We start from the raw sequence: 23,417 nt of genomic DNA on the forward strand, positions 1-23,417 counted from the left end.
AGGCGAGCATACAAGGCACTTAGATGTTTGGAGAAATTTTAACGTCATTGTCTCTACTTAGTGGGGGAGAGGAAGACTCTTACGAGCAGCGTACCAACGACTTGCGCGAGCGGGACCGCTCTGCACATAACAATTGCTGGTATTATCATCCAAAGAAGTCCAACTGATCACACACCACTATATCAAATGTTTGTTAATATCTCTGTGTTCATTTGACCAATAGATGCCACCCCTCTTTTGTTTTTGTCAATTGCGTTTCTTTATCTATTATTCTGTTAAGGACAACCTCAATAGCTTCCACCAGCTTAACGGATGGAGCCTTAATTTGATTCACAGCAGGCAGTTCTTCCTCCCAGTGTTGAAACTGGATAGACCCGTCGCATTTAATACTCGTAATGAAGCTGTTAGTATATTCCGAAAACATTGATAAATGACGTTCAATTTTGTTGTGCCTTGCTGAAAGCATTTCTGCACTATTATCTGAGGTGGAATCATTAAAGTCTGAACTTCTTCTAGGAGATATAGGTTTACTCTGAAGCGATAACAGTTTACTCTCTTCATTTCCTGTTAGCCTGCGTGTTTTTGTTAGGCCATTCGAAGAAAATGTTTCGTCAATTGTCCTCTTCTTATTATGTTGAGTAGTGTTTTCCCGAATCAAAATTGAGCTCGGTATCGAAGGCATTTTGTCAAGGTCAATCGTTTCATGAAGTCCGTTTTCTCTGATGTTTGAGTGCCTGTCTCTTCCAAGTTTTGATGTTGGGAACGGATTTGGGTCATGTACGTCTCGGTCAATCTTTTGATCTTCATTTAGGCTTTTACTATTATTATCATTGTAGGAAAGAGAAGATGATTTAGTACTGTCATAACCCTTTGAAGCTTGAGACTTTGTAGGGCTCTCTTTATAAAAAATTGCCTGCCGTTCTGCCTCTTTGGATGATATCAATTCTGAATTCAGTTCTTTGATAGTATCATTGCTGATTGATTCATGTTTCGTTCTGGCGATTGGAATTTTCTCACTCTGATATACATCTTGTCTCGTTCCTACAACTTTTGCACCATTTTCAGTACACATCAAATTCTGCATATTTTGGGAAGCCCTTAGTTCCTCGATAAATGCTTCATCTGGCTCATCTGGCTCATCTTGAATATATCCTTCCGAGTCAATATTGTCGATTGCTTGACGCTGAATTCCTAGTTCTAATGAAATGCACGATAACAGCACCTTACTAACTTGCTCCATAACAAAATTCATGTTTTTTATGAGGACGTCATCTTTTCCAGGCTCAATATTGATATCTATGATCTCCATGGAGCATTTGAGATTGATAAACCACACAGTTGGCTCCAGCAATTGCAGCTGACGGTATATGTCACTAATCTTTTTATTGAGTGCTTTACCTATTCCTTGCTTCAGTGACATTACTCTGCTATTGACCGAGAAAAACTTTTTGGGCTTCTTTACGTTTACTACATCACATTCAGCGTTAGTCTTGGGCAAAATAATATCCAGCCTCACAAGATTGGTCGCTTCTAGATCTTCTTTTATTATAAAGTTTAAAGAGCTGGGCTTGCGAAGGTGAGCTATCAGAGATAAAGCCCTTTCTCTCGTAATATTTGTAACTGTGGACATCTGTAATCTCTTTTCTGATATTTTTCCATTATTTTCCAATCTGACAAGTGAAAAGTGGAATCTAACGTCTCTTAAGTTCAAAGAGTAATGGTTGATCATTGTTTTAAACTCTTCGATATTTTTCAAAGCCTTAGAAGAAACTTGTATGCATCTCGATCTCAACCCGGCCAGTAACCTTCTTAAAACAATCACCGTACCTACAGGACATGGGACTTTAGACCTTTTGTTATTTTTTATTTCCCCAAGTTCATTGACGCTCCACTTCTCTCCCACACTATCATTTTTTGTCCTGGTAGTTATTTCCATTGAACCTTTCTGATTTGACAGAGTAGCTACCGAGAACAAAGCTTCTCCTCTAAATCCCAAAGTTGACAGCTGATTTAGATCATTGAAGGAACTAATCTTTGATGTTGCATGGTTGAGGCAAAGAGATTCCCTATCCTTCAAAGGTACGCCCAATCCATCATCTCTTACACATATATAGTCGCATCCACAAGTCCTGGCATCCACGTCAATGTATATGTTGGCGGCACCTGCATCAACAGCGTTATCTATAAGCTCCTTCACGGCAAACTTTGGATCAACGACAATTGAACTTGATACAATTTTCCATCTAGAGTCATTTGAGATCTTAATGATTGTCATGCTCTAGTTGATTTTGTCTCATGACAATTGAGGCTGTCTTCGTTTTCTTTAGCACTTTTGCAAAACCTTTTTTTGAAATACACGGGAATATATCTACTATCTCAATGATGCTAACACATGTAACAATAATAAAGCTGACAATGTTCCCCAAGCGACTTTCTCTAGGCAATTGGAATGCTTCAAATAAACCAGAAATCCCTAAAATATTAACTTTTGATGCCTATAATACTTTGTATGCCACAACCTTACCTGTCATGGAACAGTATTGTTTGGTAGGTAAGAAATATGGCATTGAAGCTGACCCTAAACAATTGACTCAAAATTTTCCGGTGGTTTTCAAAGCTTTGAAAGAAGAACATCCGAATTACGGGAAATATACTAATATCAACGCAAAGCAATGGTGGAGTTACCTAATTGTAAATATGTTCAAGTCTTATAAAGTTCCCAATGAAATGATAGATGAAATTCTAGAGAGATTCGAAGGGCCAAATGCCTATATAGTCTATCCGGACCTTTTAGAATTATTAAATTATATCAAGGCAAAGCACCCAAACGTTGTGTTAGGAATAATCAGCAATACAGATCCTTTAGTTTACACGTTAATCAAAAATATTGGATTATTTGACTATTTCAAGACACATCTCTATCTTTCTTACGACTTGGACATAAAAAAACCCTCGAAAGAAATTTTTCAATATGTCTTCGATGATATTATTAACAAACATCCCAGAATGCTCGAATGCAGTACAGAAGCAGAATTGAAAAAACGTTGTTGGCATGTTGGAGATGAAGCAGAGAACGATATGTTAGGTGCCGTAATGGCTGGATGGAATGGGATTTTGATTGATAGATCTAACAAGTATGGATATTTCTCTGGCTTATCGAGCAAGAAGAAAAGAACTGACAACTCTATTTCTGTCGACAAAATCGACCATAACTTTGAAGAGAGCTGGTCAGAAAGCATGAAACAAACTGATTCAATTCAATTAAGTGAAAATACTTTTGTCATATCTAATTATAACGTTCTAAAATCGATAATGTTCTAAGTAACTTTACAAGCATTATGGCAATTAATGCATATGTCTGACACTCACTCATACTTGCAGTGACACTTCTTGAAATCCATCTTAGTCTAATTTAGAAAAAATTAGAAATTGGACGCAACCGGAATCGAACCGATGACCTCTTCCTTGCAAGGGAAGCGCGCTACCAACTGCGCCATGTGCCCAACTGATTTCTTGAACACTTAGAGCGCGTTTGAGCTTATATGACATTTGTATACGATCATGATCGATGGTCCCTTTTGCTCACTGTCAGAGATAAATTAGCATCTTCGCAACACAAGGAGTGGTCTTTAGAGTTTCGTTTTCATAAATAGGTTTTATACATTTTTATATTGTGGATTACTTGATTATTTGCGCATTACCGTCAACCCAAAATTACCAATGACAAATCGCCCCAAATAACGCCATCTTGCATTGTCGAACAGTCTTCGGCTACAAAAGAGTAATCCATATCTGTGATTGATGGAAGCGCGACAAATAAAATATCACGGCATTAACGAATATATATCATATGCAGGGAATATAACAAAGGAAGTCATTGTCATAGGGAAAAATCATCCAGAGACGAGATAGTGAAAAAAAGACGTATACGTACACATGATCGAACATCATGCTGCTTCCGTAGGTCGCTTATGGATTGATATCACCTGCAAAGTTCCCGTTCTGTCTCTGGTCGTCCCATTTTTCCACCCAGTCAACTGGACACAAAGAAGAGAACGTTCTCCAGAAAACTTTGCATGGAGCGAAATCCTCACCCTTCATATTGACACACTTGTAGTAGTCCACATATGATTGCCAGCAATGCTTCGTCTGGTTCTGGTTAGGAAATCTGGCGTCAAATCCCACAGTGTGAAGTGGGCTACCAGCTGCCTGCTTTTGTTCTTCGGACATTATCACTTATTTATCGTTGCCTACACCTTCTTGTTAACTATTTCTACAACAGCCGGCGTAACTGGAATCTTAAATTACAGGTGATGTTATGGATTCAATGATAGTAGTGGCACTTTCAATTTAATCCCCTGTGTAGATGAACTCTCAACTGTGAAAATCTGCCTCACAGCGTTTATCGGCCAAGGCCGCAGCACAGCATTGTGAAGATAGTTGGCATTCTGACGAGGTTGAAAAACAGTGGCAGAAAAATTTACGGTAATATGATTGGCTCATTGTCACGTGTAATTAAGAAGTAATACCCGTATATACAAGATGCTCTATTCAAACATATCTAGTGCTTTTTGGATCAACTGCGTGTTGTTTTCCTTGTCCAGCTCCTTCAGTAGTCGAATGAGTTGAAAGCACATGTCCCAAGAATCTGCCGCTTTTGTGCTGTCGGATGTATTAGCTGCGCTTGTAACCAACAAACGCAGCACTGTTAACATCATCTCTTGATCTCTTATTAAATCAACTACAGAAGAATCTGGGTTGCTGCCGTCACTGTTAGTGCTGCCGTTCTGATCTTTTGCTTCGCTTTTGTCGATTTCATTGTTTCTTAAGTCTTCAACTAGTTCGGCATCGTAGTTCAAAAACACTATTAACAAAACACCAAGGATCTTCGCCTCGTTGCCTTCAAGACACCTGGCCAAGAGATCTCTAGGTGTCATTCCAAGACTTGTGAATAGCAGGTTCCAATGCTTGATCTCGGTTTTTCGTAGACAGTTGCTTACAATCTCTAACATATCGCTGTGCGCCTTGCTTAGACTGCCCTCATAATTTGCTGGAATATCACAAAGTTTGATTATTTGGATAATGTCATCTAGGGGTTTGTTCTCTAGAATTTTCGTGGACAGTATTTTCTCAAGAGCAAAGTTAAAGTATCTCACGGGTCTGCACTCTGTCATAATTTTATCTGCCGGTACTTTTTGCTCCATCTTTGTAAGAATCAGTTCATCCAAATATATCTTATGTTTGACGACAAATTTTGCATAGTAATCGTGAAATATGCATCTCAATCCGAGTACAGTAGCCGTCTGGGGCGAAATAGATATCGGATAGCAGTCATCATCAAGTGTCACAGAGAAAAGAGGTGGCTTTTTGTCCCAAAGGTCATCCATATTGTAAAACTCTTCCTTTTGATTGCAAATAAGAAATATATCATCGATATATACATCGACAATCTTTTCTATATGATCTAGCAAAACTTCGAATACCCATTGTTCCGATTCTACATTGACAGCTTTAATAAGTTTATTTTCTGAAAAGTACAATAAACCGTCCCTGAAATTCATAAGCCATTCTATTTTATCAGAGCAGATATTATTTGGGATATTGACTCTACCGTGCTCGTAAATTTTCCTGATTATATTAACGCCAATTGGATGTATTAATGATATTACAGCAAATCTTAAGATCTGATTGTTGGTGGTGACAACATTGATTTCAGCGGTTTTAAAGTATTTTTCTTCTTGTTTATCAGACTGATCACTATCTCGTGCCTTCAGCTTCAAGGATTTATACTTGCTCAAAGTATTGACATGAATAGTCTGAATACGGGTTGAATCGGGCAATTCGTAGTCCCAAATGCTGTATTTATAAATATCTGAAGTATCCAAATCCTGCAAACGCAAACGAAAACAGTGTAATCCAATTGACCAATCGTCTTTTTTTATCTGGCATAATAAGTATGAGGTTCCAATCCAATGCATATCTAGGATTGTTATGTCAATAAAACTATACCACATATTGGTTTCCAAATTGTATAAAAGTAAAATGGCCTTATTCGCCACATATATCGCGGTAAGTTTCATATTTGGATTGACTTTTATGAGAGAAACGCAGTTATTGATTGTTCTAGTCGGGAGTTTGATGTATTGGAAGCCATCGCGGCAGAGAGAAGAATCCCCTACAGGTGTATAAATTGCAATATCATTATTTGTGTTGTGCAATACATAAGGAGATACCGATCGGGTGTCGGAGAAATTTTGAGTCGATTGTTCCCACAAATTCCATAGTTCGTATTCGCCCGTATGTGAAGTCGCTATCAAAGTCATATCTAGATAGCTGAAGGCTGAATAATCAAGAACTGTAGCATTTTCTAGATTATCGTCTTCTAGTGAATTGCTAAACAGCAAATTTCCCAATTCAGTATAGAAATAAATGTAATTCTTCTGTGAAACTGCTAAGATAGTACTCCTATTAAGGCCGCAACAGTATTTGGGTGTGAAAGGAAATTGAAACCTGTAAGTCACTTGTTGCGTTGTGGGATTGTAATAAGTAATAGTGTCATCAGACGCAAAAGCTACATTGCCTTTCAATGTGAAACAGTTTAACAATGTACCTGTGCCTTCAAGCGGTATCATTTCAACATGTTGTTTCGCCATATCAATGTGATTCATCGTCACTTTATATGGGTCTGATGTCTGATCTTGCGACACCACCAATAAATGTCCCTGGTTTATGCAAATCCTTTTTCCATGTGTGATTTCCACCAAAGAAGTACTTTTGAGTCTGAAATCAACCAGAGTTAACAATTGAAGACCATGAGGAAACAAAACCAATAAACTCTCCTCTGCTTTATCTTCTTCTACTTCCGAAAGTCTTTTAAACGCATAGAGGTCCAGTATTTGATAATCGACTTTGAGAACAACCTTAAGTCGTAGTTCAAGCTTCTTCACTGGTAGTTCATCTAGATTTTCCTGGTTATTAGATAGAAATTGTAAAAATCCTTGTTCTTTGGTTATGGCATAACCGTTCTGAATAACTTTTGAAGACTTATTTTTTTCGAAAACGGTAAGAGTGTCATCATCCACAGAATCATCATATTCATGTTCGAACTCCTCATCCACCTTTTCCAAATCCACAACAGGAATGCCAAATGCTTTAAAAACGGTCATGTTGCTTGAATCTTTTAAGATTTGATAAGTAAGTAGAAAATTCTTGTCAGTCATGACATAGAATACTAGTTTGCCTTGGTTCCAAACTGAATTGTTTATTTGTTTATCTGATAGCAGGCCCTCCACTGCGCTATCTAATGTGACAGAAGATGTCATTGACTTGTTGAGTCCAAACTCTCGAATCGAATCCCCTGTCCTTTCATGACTACTTACATGCGCCATTGGCTTAAGGTTGTAGATCAGTATTCTTGAGGGTGTCACCATAATAAAAACATTAGTTTGGGGTAACGTTACAGTTTGAAGAATATCATTATTGTTTAGTGCAAATTTATCTTGTACGCTTATGCAATTGCCAATTTTAGATCTCTGTGGAGGACTAAGTGGCCAAAGATGATTCGTCATAACCGTGTTGTTCTTTGTCTTTTCCCTCTTTCGTATATATGTGAAGGGAAGCTTCTTTCGCAGATTCGGTCTCTATTTCTACGTGAAAGGAAAAAAGGTAATGGGTGAAGTACTATAACTACAGTTCAGAAAAAGAGACAGTGACTGGAATTTGACTCCCCGGTTCATGCATTTGCTCCGGTTCGTTGTTTACATTCTTTCAAATTTCAAGATTGATACATTGATGGGGACGATTGCAGAACAGAGCAATGTACACTAACGATTACTTCGCTATATTATAACATACAAAATTTGGTGTATATCCAGCCTTCTACACACTTATAGTTTTCCAGATATTTAGACCATCTGTTCCAGTACTCAACAGACAACCCGGAATTTGCTTATGCCATTTGACATCCTTTACTTCTTTTTGCCAGTGAACAAATAATAATTGTGGAGGAATCTCTTGTAGTTCTTTTGTTTCTGCAGCCTGTTGCTTTATTTCCTCGTCATCAGCTTCCACTGACAAGTCCCATAATGTAACAGTGTTATCCTCTGATGCAACGGCGATGATGGATTCGTCCAATGGATTGAAACTGATGGAAGTGATAGCACTCTTATGGAAATCATACTGCGCCACTGGTTGAGCGCTTTCAGAATTGTGAGGAGCAAATTGTCTCAAATCCCAAATACCCCATGTACCATTATCGTCACCACTGGCCAATAGATACCCAATTTTCTCATTCCAACTTATCACGTTGACATCTGTTGAGGAAGCTTTTGCAGAAATGGCAGGCTTATGTTTCTTAGATCTTGTATCCCAGATTCTTATATATCCATCACAACCGCAACTTGCAAAAACAGTTGATTCGGTACGCGACCACTGAAGATCTTCAACTGACAAATTATTTGCAACAGTAAATGGCTGTTTATCGGTAACCCATTTCGATGTATGACGTTGTGTATAGTATATTTGGCCACTGCAATCACCAGTAACCAATGCACCAGTTTTGATTAATGGTGACCAATCCAAACCGTAACCCTCAACGTTGCCGTGATTTTTAACCACATGCATAGGTCTTTTAGCAGATTTGGGAATTTGATAGCCGGGCGTATTGAAAGCCTTTGTTTGTGGGGCCAAATCAAAAATGTAAACTTCACCGTTTTCAGACATTGATGCTGTAAGAACCTCTTGAGCTGATGATGCAAATGGTGACACTTTCAGTCTGTTTGTCGTATCTTTCAGAGAAATGTTTTCATTTTCGATAACTGGATCAGCATCAGCATCTTCATCGTCGTCATTATCAGCCTCGTCATCATCCTCGCCCTTAACCAACGTTTTGTTAAGCTGCGAAAGTTGCAAGACCATCAATTCGTTATCCTTCTTTTTGGATGCTTGAGTCGCCGTTGCCATCAACAGTGACTGTGGATAACTTCTACGCTCGGATCCCAAAGAATCTGGGATAACATCGATTGTCAAACAAGGCCATGGGAGATTTACATTATGCAACATTTCATAAACAGTTGGATCAGCTTCTAAAACTTCATCAGGCCCTAGTGGACGAGATTTGTGGGGCAAATATAATTCCTGCTTCTCTTGCTCATTTGCTTGATCCTGCTCTAATAAAGCTTGAGCATTTTGATTTTTCTTATCGATCTGATCGCCTTCAGCCTCATCGTCGAATTCTTCTTCATTGTCAACTTCTATTATTTCACCATCACTTTCAAATTCGTCACTGTATTCATCTTCAAATTCGCCCATTGGTATATCCGGTTCATTGCTGGTGTGTGCTGTTTTTGGAACATCCTGAGCATCAATCTTCGCCGAGACAGCTCTCTGCTCCTCTTCTGGATTCAGACTTCTTTTGGACATAACTTATAGAAGATATTTCTACTCTATCAATCTACCCCCTAACCTGCAAATTGTCAATGCTGTTTAATAGGACTTCCTTCTATCTCAACCTCATCGCATAAAATTTTTCAAGGTTGAGTTTTTAAAAGAAAAAAAAAAAAAAAGATACAGAAATTGCCCACTTTGAAAAAGTAAAGCTGTGAATAAGAGTATAGGGAGGGTATCATGCTGCTTATTTATCTTTATTATTTTATACATCTTGATGAATGTTCTCCCTTGAAATTTCTCGCTTTTTTGAAAGCTTCTTAAGCCTTTTGCGCTCCTTTTCTTCTTCCAGTAGCCTCTCTTTCATAACTTGGATATAGTTAAGAAAGAAATCTCCGTCTTTAGTTTTTTTTGCACGATGTAACGTTTCTTCAACATCCTCGAAAAGCTCCACCCTCGTTTTGGCCAAACGATTCAGTAATTTTTGGTCTCTGCCATGGCAGACTAATTTCTGGCATCTTTGTAAGGATTTGAAAGAAACCTCCCCTGGTTTAAAATCCTTACTCTTCCGAAGATTATGCCATGGCGTACATAAAATGGTACAATGGCTCATCTTATTTCCTTGAATAGATTCTGATTTGCATAGCTGCAAGCAGTCATTCACAACCTCCTGCGGTACGTCTGCGATTGATTTCTCATCTGCAAACAATTTCAGGTATATGTGGCCGCTTGAATAATTATCAACATGAAACCAAACGTAGCCCAGTTCGCGGTAACCCCATTTTATGAGAAGATCATTCTCAAATTTGTCCTTTCCTGTTACAACTTGGTACGACCTCAAGGAGCCCTCTGGTTGCGATTGGTAAAAATAGACCATCCTTCAAGCCCCATTCAGCCAATGGTGCTTGCTAGATGTGATATGCTTCTCTTTGTATACGTAATGAAAAATCTCTTGTTAGTTTCTTTGCGTTTGTCCGGTAGTGCGATGGCAAGTCGGACAAAAAAAACCATCGGCGGCTAAAAGTTCAACCACATTTAAACTCACCTCCTGGAGAACTAGATCATTATACATACATTATAAATCGTGACAAGATCGAATTGGAGATGAAAGAATATTTTTCTATGCAGGTTAAAACTTATTCAGCTTATGCAAAACTGGCTCAAGCCCCATTTGGGTTTCAAATGCCATGCAAACCTACAGACGCGAAAGCATGGTATCACATACCTACAGGCAATATAAAGTTCGCAATCTTTGAAGCTGAAAGTGGTTGTTTGATTATCAAGGTGGAAAAGGATGGGATAATCATGGAAATCGCGAGTGTTGACATATTCGGTAGCGACAAGTACATTCAGTTTTCTGCTCGATCGCCTTCAATATCATGTAAATATATTGTTCGACAGGGCATAAACTTATTCATCAAGCGATTCCAGATAGCCTTTCATGATGAAAAGGACTTTGCTAAAACATGTAGCACACTTTCCTATCTCAGGTTTGTCGTGAAAAATGCAAGGCCCAGTATACCACTGAATAATGCTGTACACAACTCGCAGCTCCCTTCAGATATGAGGGAAAAATTACCATATAAATCAAATCAGTTTTCACAAACGACTCAAATCTATCAGACACCTTCGATTTTGCCTTGTGAAGACGAAAGAAAAGACCTAAATGATGCTTTAAACCCGATCAGCTCTCAGCAAGCACTATTGTATGATAGTTTTTCTCAGAACTCCGAACAATATCAAACTATTCAGGGCATTGTAGGGACAACTGAGGCTGGACATACTAACGTCACACTTTCAGCTAAGCAAAGCATTTCCAGGTGCTTGGAACCTGCTGGTACTGACAATGGTACGGATCTTGGTGTTACTCTTGTCGATGAACCTTCTGACAAGGAGATCCCGGGTTTAAAAAGCAAAATGGAAGCAGCACTCAGTACCAGGCAGTCAGAGGATCATTACGAACCGACCGAAGTACCAGATGAACCTGAAAATACGCGATTTTTACCTGCGTATACAACAAAGGGTTTGGGTAAGTCGATTGAGAGCGCTCTTCCCACTGCCTCTGCAAACCCTACCTTGCCCGTCTCTGAACCAAATGCAACGAGGCAACCAATTGTTCCAGCCCAATGTGAGAAAAAGGAAATCCGCCCAGGAGAGAGACTTCACAAGGAAAGCATGGAAAAGCCAATAGAACAGTCTCTGGGAAAGACAAACCCAATAATGGCAAGAACTGAGGTGAAAAAAGGCCTACCAAAAGTAAGTATTACGAAGAGGATTATTGCACAAAAAATGAAGGATGAAAACTTTATGAAATGGGTTAAAAAGGTTGAGTCCTCTATGTTAGAAATGTCCAAGACAGAAAAAGAAAAATATAATACTAAAAGCTAAAATCTCCATTACAGCAAAAGACTCATGAGGATTAAAAAAATGGATGAAAGGCTCCATTGGCAAATGTGTCCTCTGTTCTCTGAGAAACTAGATCCAGAACTCGTCCGTGCAACGGATGTTGTACTATCAATCGACTGTGTAATGTTAGCTGCCGCTGAGTGCAAACTTGATGAAACTCTTGAAGTTGAATTAGCAAAATTAGCAGTAATTGAGGGTTGCGACTGTGTTGCTGTTATTTCATTTTGCGTGGCTGTAGTAGCGTCAGTAACGAAGTATTGAGGCAGGTACAACGTCGACATGGAAGCGTCCGAAAGTAAAGTGCTATACCACGGAAATGCACTGATAAAGGTATTGAAAGTGGTGAAAGGGAAATTTTCGGCGACATCTTCTGCTAAGTCAGCCGTACCAGGAAGTGCCTGTAAGTGAAAAAAATAGTTCTTGACGTCCTGCGGTAGTGTCATTGAATGTTGGCTCATGTACGAAGAATATTGAGGTTGGTTGTAATTATAGTCAAAGAAAAAAATGGAATAAAACCCCATATTCGCACTAGCTGCTGCTAGCTGTGCTGAGGATGCGGTCATCGAGCTCTCTGTTAAAGCATTGCACATGCTTAATGTAAGAAAAATGGCGATTAACCTCATGTTGCATATTTTTAATGGCATCCGGTCTCCCTTCGTTTCGATAGCATTTTTACGGTTTTCTATATTGCTTTAATCCTCTTTTCCAGTAACCTCTTATATATTAACCAATTACCGTATATTTCTTGCTTGCGATGAGTTTCCTCTTTCGGCGCTTAATAGGTCTTGAGGCTGATGAACTTCAACTGATTTAGGGCGGCAAAAGCGAACAATATACTAATTTTTTTTTTTGCCCTTCAACAGATCTGAAACTTCATTCTACTTTGAGCTTTGAATGTAGTTTTGCTTCATGGTCCGTCGCTCCTCAGGTGACTGCCTCGTTACATATGAAGAACATGAAGTGAAATGTGTGCTAAAACATGACAAAATCATGCCCTCGGCCAACCTTTCCCGCAAAGTCATAGCTAATGAATTTTCGGTATTACTCCGGTATGTTCCCTCTCAATCCCATTCTACCATTATGCAATTATTTCCTTATCAATTGTCACATTGTCAAAGCGAGTCATACATTACCTTTGGAAGCCAATCCAGTGAGAACGGGCACAACATTGTGCCATGCAAGATTGAAACCTCAACAATCTAAAATGATTCGAGCTTTCAGACATCTTTGATGAAGTTCAAATGTATTTGCTCTTGCCACAGTTTACGTTTACCGTGCATGTAGTCGTCTAGTGCTGAAAACATACGTGTCCGATCGAGCTTTCATCTCCCGATGCAACAAGTATAAATCATAGAAAGTAAAAAGTGTCGACAGCCTTCTCCCAACTCAAATAAGAGTCCATACCTTGCTCTTCTTTGTGTCCATCATATCAGTTTTCAAAGGGCAACTCTTTTTTCGTTAGAAAGGCGGTCCGCTTGGTATCTACTCTCCTAACTACGCATTATTGTAGCTGGTTAGAGATATTAGGCTAAAGCTACATTGCACACGTCAACACATTGTAAGTCACAATCAGAACATTTTAGCCTCCGAGATATCACACCATTATCGTGACCGACTATGCAACAATTCGCTAGCTCGGCAACTTATACGGGCTTACTACTGAGAGTATAACTTGCACATCGATGCTGTATACCAGTAGCTCAGCGGCTAGTAATTTTTAGGCATACATGTTCCTTTATAACATCATATGCTCCAAAACTTGGGAAGCAATTGGCGCGTTCCTGCAATTTTGGTAGATATGGTCCGCATCCCTCTGAGAAATACGCCGCTCATACAGGCCTTCATCGGTCTTGACGCCAACAAAGAAAAGTCTCCAGAAACACTGCTAGACCGCTGCAGTTGGGCACAATCCCTTACGAAGCATTGTAGTTGCGAGAAGCCAACTCGCTTGTTATGATTATTGTTGTGGTATTAAAGTTAATCGTATACATACATATGTATATATTGCGTGGTGCGGGCTATCGATGCGTGCTTCAGCGCTCATCGAGAACACCGCAAGGCAATAAATGGTGCCACATATTACGAAACTGTTGAAAATTAGATATCTGTCATTCATTAAAGAGCCAGTCGACGGCCCACATGCTATATTAATGCCAATAGTCCAGCAAGGACACCTCCGGCTACAAGGGGCAGCCCTAAGCTATTTGCACCGGCTGAAAGGGTCACCGAGGCCATCGAGGACGACGAGACTGAAGCAGAGGAGGCCTCATCCGAGGAGTTACTGGGCGGGGCACGTGAGCCCCCCGTGACTGCCGCAGACGTCATAGTAGCGGTGCCCGCGCCGTTCAAAAACTGTGATAATGCTGAGGATTCATCAACTGTGCCAGACATAGTGGCAGAAGTCAGCGAAATTGCCGATGTTGGCATCTGCAACAGGCTTGTATCGCTTCCGGATGCTCCCAGAAACGAGTATACAGTGGATACAGAGCCTGTCTGAGAGGCTGAACCACCCAGAGACGAATCCGCTCTCTTCTGAATCAAAGAGCAGCACGAGAATCTAACGACACACATTACCGCAATCAGATATAAGTACTGCATTTTCAGAGACGTAGAGCTATCTTGTTGTTGTTCCCTTCTAGGTCTTGCCGAACTGCTTCTTCCTTTATCTCGCCCGGGAAAAGAGTAAAGTCGAGAACCGGCCGTGTTGCTTGTTCGAAGCGTCAGGAGTCCCTGCTTTTAAACCAGATCATACACCCCTTCGCCATTCTGCCAATCTGTAACAACTTTGCAGTATACACTTCGCCACCTGTTCCAACCACTTCACGAATAATTCTTATACCATTCTTGATGCTACTTTATGCGGAAACAAAAGAAACGTTTTAGGTTTTCCTTCGGTGACCGATTTTAGAATTTCCTCAGGCAACAAGTCTAAATGCCTGATGACGACTTGTGTTTTTGCCTTGTACTAATTCGGGAAAAAAAGCTTGGTTCCATGTTGTTCTGGCTCAAAAGATCGCCGTTTCGTGTTTGTTTTGGTCAAATTCCGTCGGGAAAAAAGAAACTTGGCGCAGTTCAAGCGAACATTCTGTATGACGCAATACGACCGTCGAAGCGGTGAGCGCCTTTGCCAGCGTGACATGACGTTGCTGTGGTAAGTATCAGAAATACAGGTATTGAAGAATGCCAATGTAAATAAAGCGTGTTGGTGGAATAAGGTTGCATTGCAACGATCATGCCAACTGGTAAAATTAGTATCGATTGAGGGGCTAGAACCCCTCTGACTAGATGACGTGCCCGGTATGTAACCTTAGATCTGGGGCTTGTGGTTTACGGCGGGCGGAGTCGCGTCTGTATCTCGCTATACACTCCGCTAGCATTTGGTGCATTCCGCAAATACTTGACGATAATGGGGGGAGAACACGTCCGGTGGGTTAAGGTTGGATGGGCGCGACAGGAGTTCCTGTTTGGGAACAGCGTTTTCTGTACTCTGTCCGGATAAATAAAGCGTGTTCGCTATATTTAACTCAGGGCCGTTCGAACCTGATCTGGGCCCTCTTTAATCTCTGAGAGATAGGCGCGATTTGGGGGTAGCAGTGGTCGGTCGCCGAGGGGCGCGGTAGACACCTGGGATGGACTATGTGCTGTGGAATTCAGCCCTGGTGCTGGTCGTGTCACCAGCGTGAACATTGAGGTCCTTGTGACGCTGTTGCGGCCAATTTCGCATTTGTTCGCCTCAGAACCACTGCCCTTGCGGAATGAGGTTGGAGATGACATCCGTACAGGACCGGGGCCAACCGTGGTCTGCTGCGCAAAAATTATACACAGATTCGTCATCTCCGTGCCACTTTGGCGGGAGCAGCAGCAACACGCAGGTGGGAATGCCAAAAGAATGCCGCCAACGTTTGAGCGTTCGAAGGTGATTTACATAGTTTTCGGAGGTGCAATGCAAGAAATGAATACGTCCATCTCTTGGCCCTAGTTGCATTGCGAGTTATTGTCAAATGTTTGGAAATCTTGATTTCAGCTTTGGTTTTTTTTATATGGAGGTAAAGGGAAAAAGGTGTGCGTTCGGTAAACGAGAAAATGTATACGGGCCCGAACGATAAAATCTAAATCGGCTAGTCAGAGTGCACAAGATGATCCAATAATTCATCTTGACGGGCTTAGCAATTTCATATTCTATAGTAGACGAAGTACAACGGCTATGGGCTTTGGGGCTAGGTACTTGGAATTAGAATCGAGGATTCTTGATCGCTTGTCGCAAACGCGGTACATTCAAGAGGTTATCCATGACACGATTAGCGGTAGAATAACACTATTCCTGATGGTCGTAGGGACAATTGCATTTTTCAATGAGCTTTACATCACGATCGAAATGAGTTTTCTGCAAAAGGAGACGTATGAAGAGCTGAATAAGGGATATATTGACGAGAGCTTGAAGTTGCACAAGATGATAGTATCGGACGAATACCACGGTCGCGAATACATGGATGAGAAGAGCGGCATTGTGATTGAAGAGTTCGAAGAGAGAGAGAAGTTTTTTGCCAAACCGGTGCATGTGGCTCATCTGTATGTTGTGTGCAACATTTTGAAAGATGAAAACCCAATTTTGTCAACACCGTTGCAGTTTCATATAGAATTTTCACCAGAAGAATATGAAGGTGAAAAAAGACTTGAATTTGGTTGTAGATTGAAAGTTTTAAGAACCAAACTGTACCATCTTTTCAAAGATTCACCGCTTTACGATGATCTAGTTGAAAATGGATCCAATTTCACCGTGTCCAAGAATGTGCGCATATACAATACACTCGATGAGCTTTTGCCGACTACCATCGATGCTGTACAATTATGCTTTTTGAAAATGGAGACGGGAGATAAAATAAAATGCAATTTCGTGATAGATAACTGACCATTAGTCACTATGTATTTGAACCTACTCTAGGTACACCTATATCATTATTATGCAGTTGATTCTCACACCATGCCCATAGTTTCATGACTTGAACTAATCTGGGCTCATATTGATATTCCGATAGATCAAAATCGTCTACTGATGGATCTGAATCCGATAGTCCGCTAACTGACTTACTTGACTTTTGTCCCGTTTTGATCATATCTACGGTATTTGCCCAATCCTCGCTTACTGAAGGTGAGGACTTGAGTACACCATCAGGAGAATCTCTAATATCCGCAACCTTTTCAGTTTTCAAGTTTAAACCAATATCTTCTTTTGGTCTTACCATTAGTACTTCTGAAATTGCTGAACTCTGCTTATTTATGATTCCCTTGTCTGATCCTATCAAATTGGGGAATTTGTTGTCTTTAGCGCATCTAGCTTCGACTTCGGAATGAATATGACTCAAAATTTTCCTGTTCACCAAATCCGCAATCTTAGTACGTAGCGAGAGTGAATACAAATTTTTCAGACTCTTTGGTTTTTTAATTTTAAATTTATTGTCCATGGGAAATAAGAGTAAAGTCATTACCAATTCAACTTCCGCCATATAACTTCTATTGGAAGAGGCTTTCAAGGCCAACTTTTCTTGTGAGTACTGGATTAATTTCAGCACAAATTCATCTGAATCCTCTGCCGATTCATTAGTTCTCTTTTCCTTATCATGAGCACGTATCATTTCTATGAGATTTAGAAGAAGTAGCTTAAAGTGAAGATCCTCTTTGCCATTATTCGAATTGGATAGGCTTCGTGTACTAGACTCGTAGTTACCTGTAGTTCCGCTTCTTGAACCTAAATCACTATTGCGTTCCAACACCTCAATACCAAAGGTTGAGTTGATTTCCTCCATTGCTTCCGAGATGTTACCCTTTTTGATCAGCTCCACAATGTAAGCTCTTTCTCCAATCTTATACAAATTGTTGAATTCGATGGCATCTTTGTTGGTCTTTACATATCCCAATTCGCGTGCCATTCTTACACTTGCCTCCTCATAGGGCATGCAAACGAAGTAGTTCAGCAGCAACTTCGGTATTGAAGGCTCGTGAAAGCTGGTTGTAGATGCGAAGTCCTTCGATACCGCCGCTCGCGCATTATTTGACGTCCCATACATCTCGCTGCCCGACATGGGCAGCATTGATCTCAACACCTGCTCGCTCCATTCCTCCCTACTAAAGGTTTTTTTCTCGTAAACCTTGCCACCATTCGACATGTTAAAATGCGCACTGCCAAAAGACCGCTATTGCTGTACCTGCCTTCGACCGGCTATAATCTATATGTTCTGTTTATAACTCAAAATTAGCTATCAAGAGTTTCCTTTACTTCATATTGTACTACCTTATCTACCGGAACAAGCTAGCCCGACTCCTGATATGTTCCTCTACACGAAATTAGCACGTGAATTCTCAGATCACTTGCTCAAAGAGCAGCAGAAAGGTGTTTCACCGACCGACGAGCTGCCGGATCACTGCAGCATGTGCTGGGGCAACTGCAGCCGCTTTTTACCTTGGAACTGTCGGTCGGTGCCCATTGTAGCAACTTGATTTGTTCTGCGGCGAAGACACTAACTGTTCCTGTTTCCAGTACGGCCGGCACGGAAAACAACGGTTACCCAAAAGGTCTAGAATTCATGGTCTCAAGATTTTTCTCACAAAAACGGCCGCTTTTCCCACATATCTTCCTGTCATCCCCATTGTCATTAGTACAATACCTCATCCGGCGCAGGCCGCGCTCAGCAGTAATCAGATTCTAGAACGTATCTCACATAACCAATGCTGATAAGTACTCGCTCACCGGTATTGGGTTCATGAGGGTCAATGATCTTTCCATTGGGGAACAGCAACAAATCACGTCTGTTGTGCGTGCTGCCTTCTTGCATTGTTCTTGGTTTAGGGTTTTTCTTAGCCTTCGGTCAGAATGGCAACATTCCTTCTTTGCATCGTCTAAGAATGATTTACGCATTTGCGCATGATCTGCGTGCGCGTCATTAAGGTTGGGCCCCCTCTTCGGAAAAAAATTGCAAAATGATAATCGGACGAGCGCCGATCAGATAAGCAAGGTTTTTCAAGGATTTAACAAAAAACTCACAAGATTCTATGACTTCTGCACTGAAATGTCTGTTGAACTAGATACTAATAGCAACAGTTGCAGCCATACTACCGTTAGGGAGACGTAGGCCACATAACTCTGTGTTAAAGGATTGTTATCCTGCTTCGCTCGGGGAGCGGTGATTCCTCCCCTCTCTTTTCCATTACCGTTTAGTAGTTCTTTCTTTTAAAATGGGGAAACCTTAATGCTTTTGGATCCAGAAAATTGTTGTTGGAACTTGACATAACTTGCTGGAAACGAGTCCTTTTGAGATATTTTCTAGGGGACCGAAACTCTAAAAGTCAATAGATACCGGTGCCCACACGTCACAGAGCTGAAACATATATATATATAACTGTGTATTTGTATATGACGGATTCAGGAAGATTTATGGCAGCATATGCATTTTTTTTCCTGCGAGTGCAACTGGTGTCGGAAAGTGTTTGATCGCGTCTCAAGGGAAACAACTCGTGGGGCTAGCGTCAGATTAGCCTTGCATTATTTCGGTTGATGTGTGCGACCAAGATGTCCTGCGTAAGAATACAGGAGATGTCAGCATCCAATATGGAAAACAATCATTCTGCTGAAAAGGAGGCGAGAGGCAAAGGTGTGCGCAAGTTTAAAGGCTTGGATACTAGCGGGCGTAGCACGTCGAATCGTCAGTCGTTGTTGCGACGTTCGGATCGCAGCTCGGAGAGAGATGCGGAGCGGGATGCAAGAACTATATCGGTTCCCAATCTGTTGAATCTGGGCAACGAGCAACGGGTGACAAGGGTAGGCGATGCTGCGATCAAAGGCGGTGAGAGTGGTACCCATGCTGGCGAAGACGTGTTGAGGGTCCCACAAGAATACACTGAGAACTCATTTGTGGTGAGCAGTATGAGTCAAAGTGCGTATCAGGCAGCAAGGGCGCAGCGAAAAAGTTCGGTTGACTCATTGATGCGTGCGGCTGTTACCGTTGAAAGGAACGACCAGGATTTGAGGAAAATGCATCAAAACCAAATAAATTCAATTATTGACTTCAAAAATCAGATCTCAGATGAGATTCAATCTTGGCCAAATACTGGGCATACATCGCAGGAGAATGCGATTAGATCATCAACTGAAGCAATGAAGGATTTCACCTTCACTGATATGAGTTCTGAAAATTTAGACTCCCTTAAACATGTTGCCAATACTTTACATGCTACCGTTAAACAGTTAGATGAGTTGAAAAGGCAGCAACGTCCCAATGAAGACTTCAATAGGCAAAGAATAAGGCTACCATCGATAGATATGATGACTTCAAATATCGGGAGTAACCCGCAGGCGGGACTTCGAAATTACCAGTTCCCAAATGATGAGTTCAACAGAAACCCTAGACCAAGCAACCGACATCTAGAGTCACAATTCATTGCTTCATCGTCGGCATCGTCGTCATCATCAATTCACCAACCGGTAACCTCTTATGTCCAAGCACATCCGCATAACTCAGGAAATTATGTTTCATTTACAGGCCCGATGACCAACGTATCTCCCAGAATAAATCATCGTGCTACAATTTCAGATCCATCGTCGGCTTATCGATCCAGTATGATGAAGGAGCGACAAAATTCAGCTACTTGTAGTAATTGGCCCTTACTTCCATTTTATCCGCTAGCTCCTTCTTCTTCTTCTTCTTCTTCTTCTTGTCCCATTGTATTCCAGCCGCCATACTCATCAAATGACTCATCCGCTGATTCATCCAGACAGAATGCTGCTGAAAACAGCATTGGTAAACGAAAATTGGAAAGTAAAGATCAAAAGATTAATATGAGAACACAAAGATCGTCATCAGAAAACTCAGTGTTTCAAAATCGGCAAGCTTTAGCTCATGGATTGCTCATGGCTGAGAATATCAAAAGAAACCAACAATCAACTACATCCTGCATACATTGTGGAGAAGCTAGTACACCAGAATGGCGTCGAGGGCCCTATGGAAATAGAACCTTGTGTAATGCATGCGGATTGTTTTACCGCAAATTAGTTAAAAGGTTCGGAAATAAAGATACAAATATGTTTATGAGATATAGGAAAAGCACAAATCCTGAAGATCGAAGGGTTCCCTCCATTGCAGAGGTACCTAAATCAATACAGCAGGAGCTGGACAATGATAAAAATTTAGATGGTGAATACTTCACAATCGGTGGTACGAATGCGAACTTCATTTTTTCAGAGAATAAAAAATGAATATAAAGGCTAATCAATTCACGTAAAGAAAAAAAATAAGAAGTTCATCTGGAAAGCACACAATTTAAGAAAAGGGTTCAAAACCAACTATTGTTTATTTTTTATGGGAGTATGTAGTGTATGTACAAAATTAAAATATTTATTCCAGTCATGTGGAAATTAATTTGTGAAGTTTTTTTTAAACTCATATTTACCGTGATCACTTTATCATAGTGCACTTGTAATCAAAATTATGTTATATTCGAAGTATCTTTGCGATTATTTTTTAATTCTATTTTATGTTTTCTATTGGTAATGGTAACTTCATTATCTGTTAACTCGCAATTGAACTTGTTTCTTTGGAAGGTGCCACAGAAGCAGATGAATGATCGCTCTTCTGATTAGATGTTGGAGATGGAGAAGGTGGATGCTTTCTCACATCATTTTTCTTGTTTGATGTTAAAACGCCTGAAATAAAAGCGAGAGCTGCACACCCTAAGGCCATGTAGAAAACGTCAACAATCGATTGACTAATCAAATCTCCCATCAAAGAAGTTGCACCGTCGAAGTGGGTACCTCTGTAGATGATCAATTCATTAACAGTACTTTCTGTGCCTAGTTGAATATTGTGTTGCTTTAATTTATTCAAAATTGACGCGCTAAACACTGTTTCGCAAACTATACCACCAAAAGCTTGACCCAATACTTTCAAGAAATTGTTTAGAGTAACTACTGAAATGAAATCAATACGTGCAGTTGGAGAGTTTTTGTCAACTTGATTTTGGCAACCAAGCATGGAACTTTGTAAAATAGCACCAAATGCCAGACCAGGTAGAATTAGCAAGCCAATGTGTTGACTGTTGGTTGAATGATTATTCAATCTTGTCAATGCACCTGCACCGACTACTGAAAAGATACCACCGACTACAGTAATTGGTTTGATATAACCGGTTTTACTGTTTAAAACACCAGAGAACATAACGGAAATGACCGTTGGTATAGCAGCAGCCAATAAATGAACAGCAGCATTCCATGCAGTATCATTATAAACCAATTGAAAAAACTGAACCAGGTAAACCATTTGGATGGAGAATGTAATACTTTGGAAAAAAACTGCAGAGTTTGCAGTGAAGATACCTGGTTTCTTAAAATTCTCCCATTTCATCAATGGTTGGTATTGAACATTTCCTCTTACGGTTTTGAATCTTGGGAAAATTGCAAAATCGTAGACCAGTGCAAAAATGATCAACAGTATACCAATAACAAACATTGCAATAATATTCCCGGAATCCCATCTGTATTTATTACCACCGAATGAAAATGCAATAAGCACAAGTACCAATCCAGCCGAACAAATGATGCACTCGATGATATCAAACTGGAAAATAAGTGAATGAACAATAAATTTCCACGTTTTGAATTTCGCTAAACATTTCAATTTCTTCATGTTCGCATAGGAGTTGGTGAAGAAGTCCTTGACGATGGAAACAACAGTTTTTCTCTCTCCGGTTGGATTGTAGAAGAGGACAAAGACTGTAAAGGCCAATCCACCGATAGGCAAATTGATATAAAAGCACCATCTCCAAGTCACATGTGAAGTAAATGCACCTCCAATGAAAGGTCCAGCAACACTAGACAGCCCAAAAGCACTTGACAGAAACGCAATAACTATACCTTTTTTCCTTTCTTCCACGAGCGAAAATGCAATTACGAACACTAAACTCTGAATACCACTTCCGCCTATACCCGAGACAACTCTTCCACCGATAAGCATGTTCAAAGAGGTAGCAACACCCGATATCAGGGATCCGATCTCGAAGATAAAAATTGAAGCCAGCATCGAAGATTTAAAACCAATCACCGCCGCAATACGACCCCACAGAAGACATAAAACAGCATTTGGAAGGGTGTAACCCGAAAATATCCAACCCGTGTTCGAGTAATCGTGGAATTGTCTCGCCACGTCTTCTATCAAAGTGGCAACGATCATGATATCCAGCGCAGCCAAAAACAGAGACAGCACTAATGAAATCACACACGCATACAGAACGAACCCTTGAGGATAAGCGTGCCCGAGATGCGATTGACCATTATTTCCATTTCCGTTCTCCTGCTCCAGCTCCTGCGCTTTCTGTCTTGCCACTTCATCCCCCAGCGGATCAGCCTTCTCGAGATCCCCAGCCTGGCTCGACGGGTTCAAGTATGTGTCGTTGGCATAATCACGCCCTTCCCATTTGACGCTGGCCGACGAGTGGTCCTCTATATCGACCGCGATTGCGGCCTCATCTTTTACGGAAGACACCATTTGTATTCTTTTTCAAATCTTCAACGCTTTGTTTACGCTCCCTGTCAGACCTAACCACCAAACCTCAATGGCACAACTCTCTTCTAAAGACAGAAT

General features: G+C 40.6%; 13 protein-coding genes and 1 non-coding gene across 14 annotated transcripts; 4 read left to right on the top strand and 10 right to left on the bottom strand.

Moving 5' to 3' along the window:
• Nucleotides 1-208: 208 nt before the first annotated feature.
• MLH2 (mismatch repair protein MLH2) lies at nucleotides 209-2,275 on the bottom strand (the record flags this gene model as incomplete). Its single annotated transcript, XM_037288203.1, has 1 exon — nucleotides 209-2,275. One exon carries the CDS (start codon nucleotides 2,273-2,275, stop codon nucleotides 209-211), a length of 2,067 nt encoding a protein of 688 aa, XP_037144098.1.
• A 140-nt stretch (nucleotides 2,276-2,415) lies between these two features.
• DPI35 (Dpi35p) lies at nucleotides 2,416-3,321 on the top strand (the record flags this gene model as incomplete). The annotated part of the gene is made up of 1 exon (XM_037288204.1): nucleotides 2,416-3,321. One exon carries the CDS (start codon nucleotides 2,416-2,418, stop codon nucleotides 3,319-3,321), a length of 906 nt encoding a protein of 301 aa, XP_037144099.1.
• A 109-nt stretch (nucleotides 3,322-3,430) lies between these two features.
• On the bottom strand, nucleotides 3,431-3,503 carry HG535_0Dtrna5A. The gene has a single exon. It is a non-coding gene; the product is annotated as a tRNA-Ala (tRNA).
• A 466-nt stretch (nucleotides 3,504-3,969) lies between these two features.
• Nucleotides 3,970-4,230, bottom strand: COX12 (cytochrome c oxidase subunit VIb; the record flags this gene model as incomplete). The annotated part of the gene is made up of 1 exon (XM_037288205.1): nucleotides 3,970-4,230. One exon carries the CDS (start codon nucleotides 4,228-4,230, stop codon nucleotides 3,970-3,972), a length of 261 nt encoding a protein of 86 aa, XP_037144100.1.
• A 317-nt stretch (nucleotides 4,231-4,547) lies between these two features.
• On the bottom strand, nucleotides 4,548-7,568 carry RIC1 (Ric1p; the record flags this gene model as incomplete). The annotated part of the gene is made up of 1 exon (XM_037288206.1): nucleotides 4,548-7,568. The coding sequence occupies one exon, from the start codon at nucleotides 7,566-7,568 to the stop codon at nucleotides 4,548-4,550; it is 3,021 nt and encodes a 1,006-aa protein (XP_037144101.1).
• Nucleotides 7,569-7,878: 310 nt separating this feature from the next.
• Nucleotides 7,879-9,420, bottom strand: RRB1 (ribosome biosynthesis protein RRB1; the record flags this gene model as incomplete). The annotated part of the gene is made up of 1 exon (XM_037288207.1): nucleotides 7,879-9,420. One exon carries the CDS (start codon nucleotides 9,418-9,420, stop codon nucleotides 7,879-7,881), a length of 1,542 nt encoding a protein of 513 aa, XP_037144102.1.
• Nucleotides 9,421-9,649: 229 nt separating this feature from the next.
• Nucleotides 9,650-10,261, bottom strand: JLP2 (Jlp2p; the record flags this gene model as incomplete). Its single annotated transcript, XM_037288208.1, has 1 exon — nucleotides 9,650-10,261. One exon carries the CDS (start codon nucleotides 10,259-10,261, stop codon nucleotides 9,650-9,652), a length of 612 nt encoding a protein of 203 aa, XP_037144103.1.
• A 227-nt stretch (nucleotides 10,262-10,488) lies between these two features.
• REC114 (Rec114p) lies at nucleotides 10,489-11,772 on the top strand (the record flags this gene model as incomplete). Its single annotated transcript, XM_037288209.1, has 1 exon — nucleotides 10,489-11,772. One exon carries the CDS (start codon nucleotides 10,489-10,491, stop codon nucleotides 11,770-11,772), a length of 1,284 nt encoding a protein of 427 aa, XP_037144104.1.
• Nucleotides 11,773-11,780: 8 nt separating this feature from the next.
• On the bottom strand, nucleotides 11,781-12,434 carry AFB1 (Afb1p; the record flags this gene model as incomplete). The annotated part of the gene is made up of 1 exon (XM_037288210.1): nucleotides 11,781-12,434. The coding sequence occupies one exon, from the start codon at nucleotides 12,432-12,434 to the stop codon at nucleotides 11,781-11,783; it is 654 nt and encodes a 217-aa protein (XP_037144105.1).
• Nucleotides 12,435-13,932: 1,498 nt separating this feature from the next.
• HG535_0D00860 (uncharacterized protein) lies at nucleotides 13,933-14,388 on the bottom strand (the record flags this gene model as incomplete). The annotated part of the gene is made up of 1 exon (XM_037288211.1): nucleotides 13,933-14,388. The coding sequence occupies one exon, from the start codon at nucleotides 14,386-14,388 to the stop codon at nucleotides 13,933-13,935; it is 456 nt and encodes a 151-aa protein (XP_037144106.1).
• Nucleotides 14,389-15,994: 1,606 nt separating this feature from the next.
• Nucleotides 15,995-16,699, top strand: ERG29 (Erg29p; the record flags this gene model as incomplete). Its single annotated transcript, XM_037288212.1, has 1 exon — nucleotides 15,995-16,699. One exon carries the CDS (start codon nucleotides 15,995-15,997, stop codon nucleotides 16,697-16,699), a length of 705 nt encoding a protein of 234 aa, XP_037144107.1.
• Nucleotides 16,700-16,709: 10 nt separating this feature from the next.
• On the bottom strand, nucleotides 16,710-17,954 carry GID8 (glucose-induced degradation complex subunit GID8; the record flags this gene model as incomplete). Its single annotated transcript, XM_037288213.1, has 1 exon — nucleotides 16,710-17,954. One exon carries the CDS (start codon nucleotides 17,952-17,954, stop codon nucleotides 16,710-16,712), a length of 1,245 nt encoding a protein of 414 aa, XP_037144108.1.
• A 1,385-nt stretch (nucleotides 17,955-19,339) lies between these two features.
• Nucleotides 19,340-21,037, top strand: GAT2 (Gat2p; the record flags this gene model as incomplete). Its single annotated transcript, XM_037288214.1, has 1 exon — nucleotides 19,340-21,037. The coding sequence occupies one exon, from the start codon at nucleotides 19,340-19,342 to the stop codon at nucleotides 21,035-21,037; it is 1,698 nt and encodes a 565-aa protein (XP_037144109.1).
• Nucleotides 21,038-21,350: 313 nt separating this feature from the next.
• HG535_0D00900 (MDR family MFS transporter) lies at nucleotides 21,351-23,321 on the bottom strand (the record flags this gene model as incomplete). Its single annotated transcript, XM_037288215.1, has 1 exon — nucleotides 21,351-23,321. The coding sequence occupies one exon, from the start codon at nucleotides 23,319-23,321 to the stop codon at nucleotides 21,351-21,353; it is 1,971 nt and encodes a 656-aa protein (XP_037144110.1).
• Between the last annotated feature and the right edge of the window lie 96 nt (nucleotides 23,322-23,417).

Source organism: Zygotorulaspora mrakii, chromosome 4 (assembly GCF_013402915.1).
Source record: "Zygotorulaspora mrakii chromosome 4, complete sequence".
NCBI classification, from domain to species: Eukaryota; Fungi; Ascomycota; class Saccharomycetes; order Saccharomycetales; family Saccharomycetaceae; genus Zygotorulaspora; species Zygotorulaspora mrakii.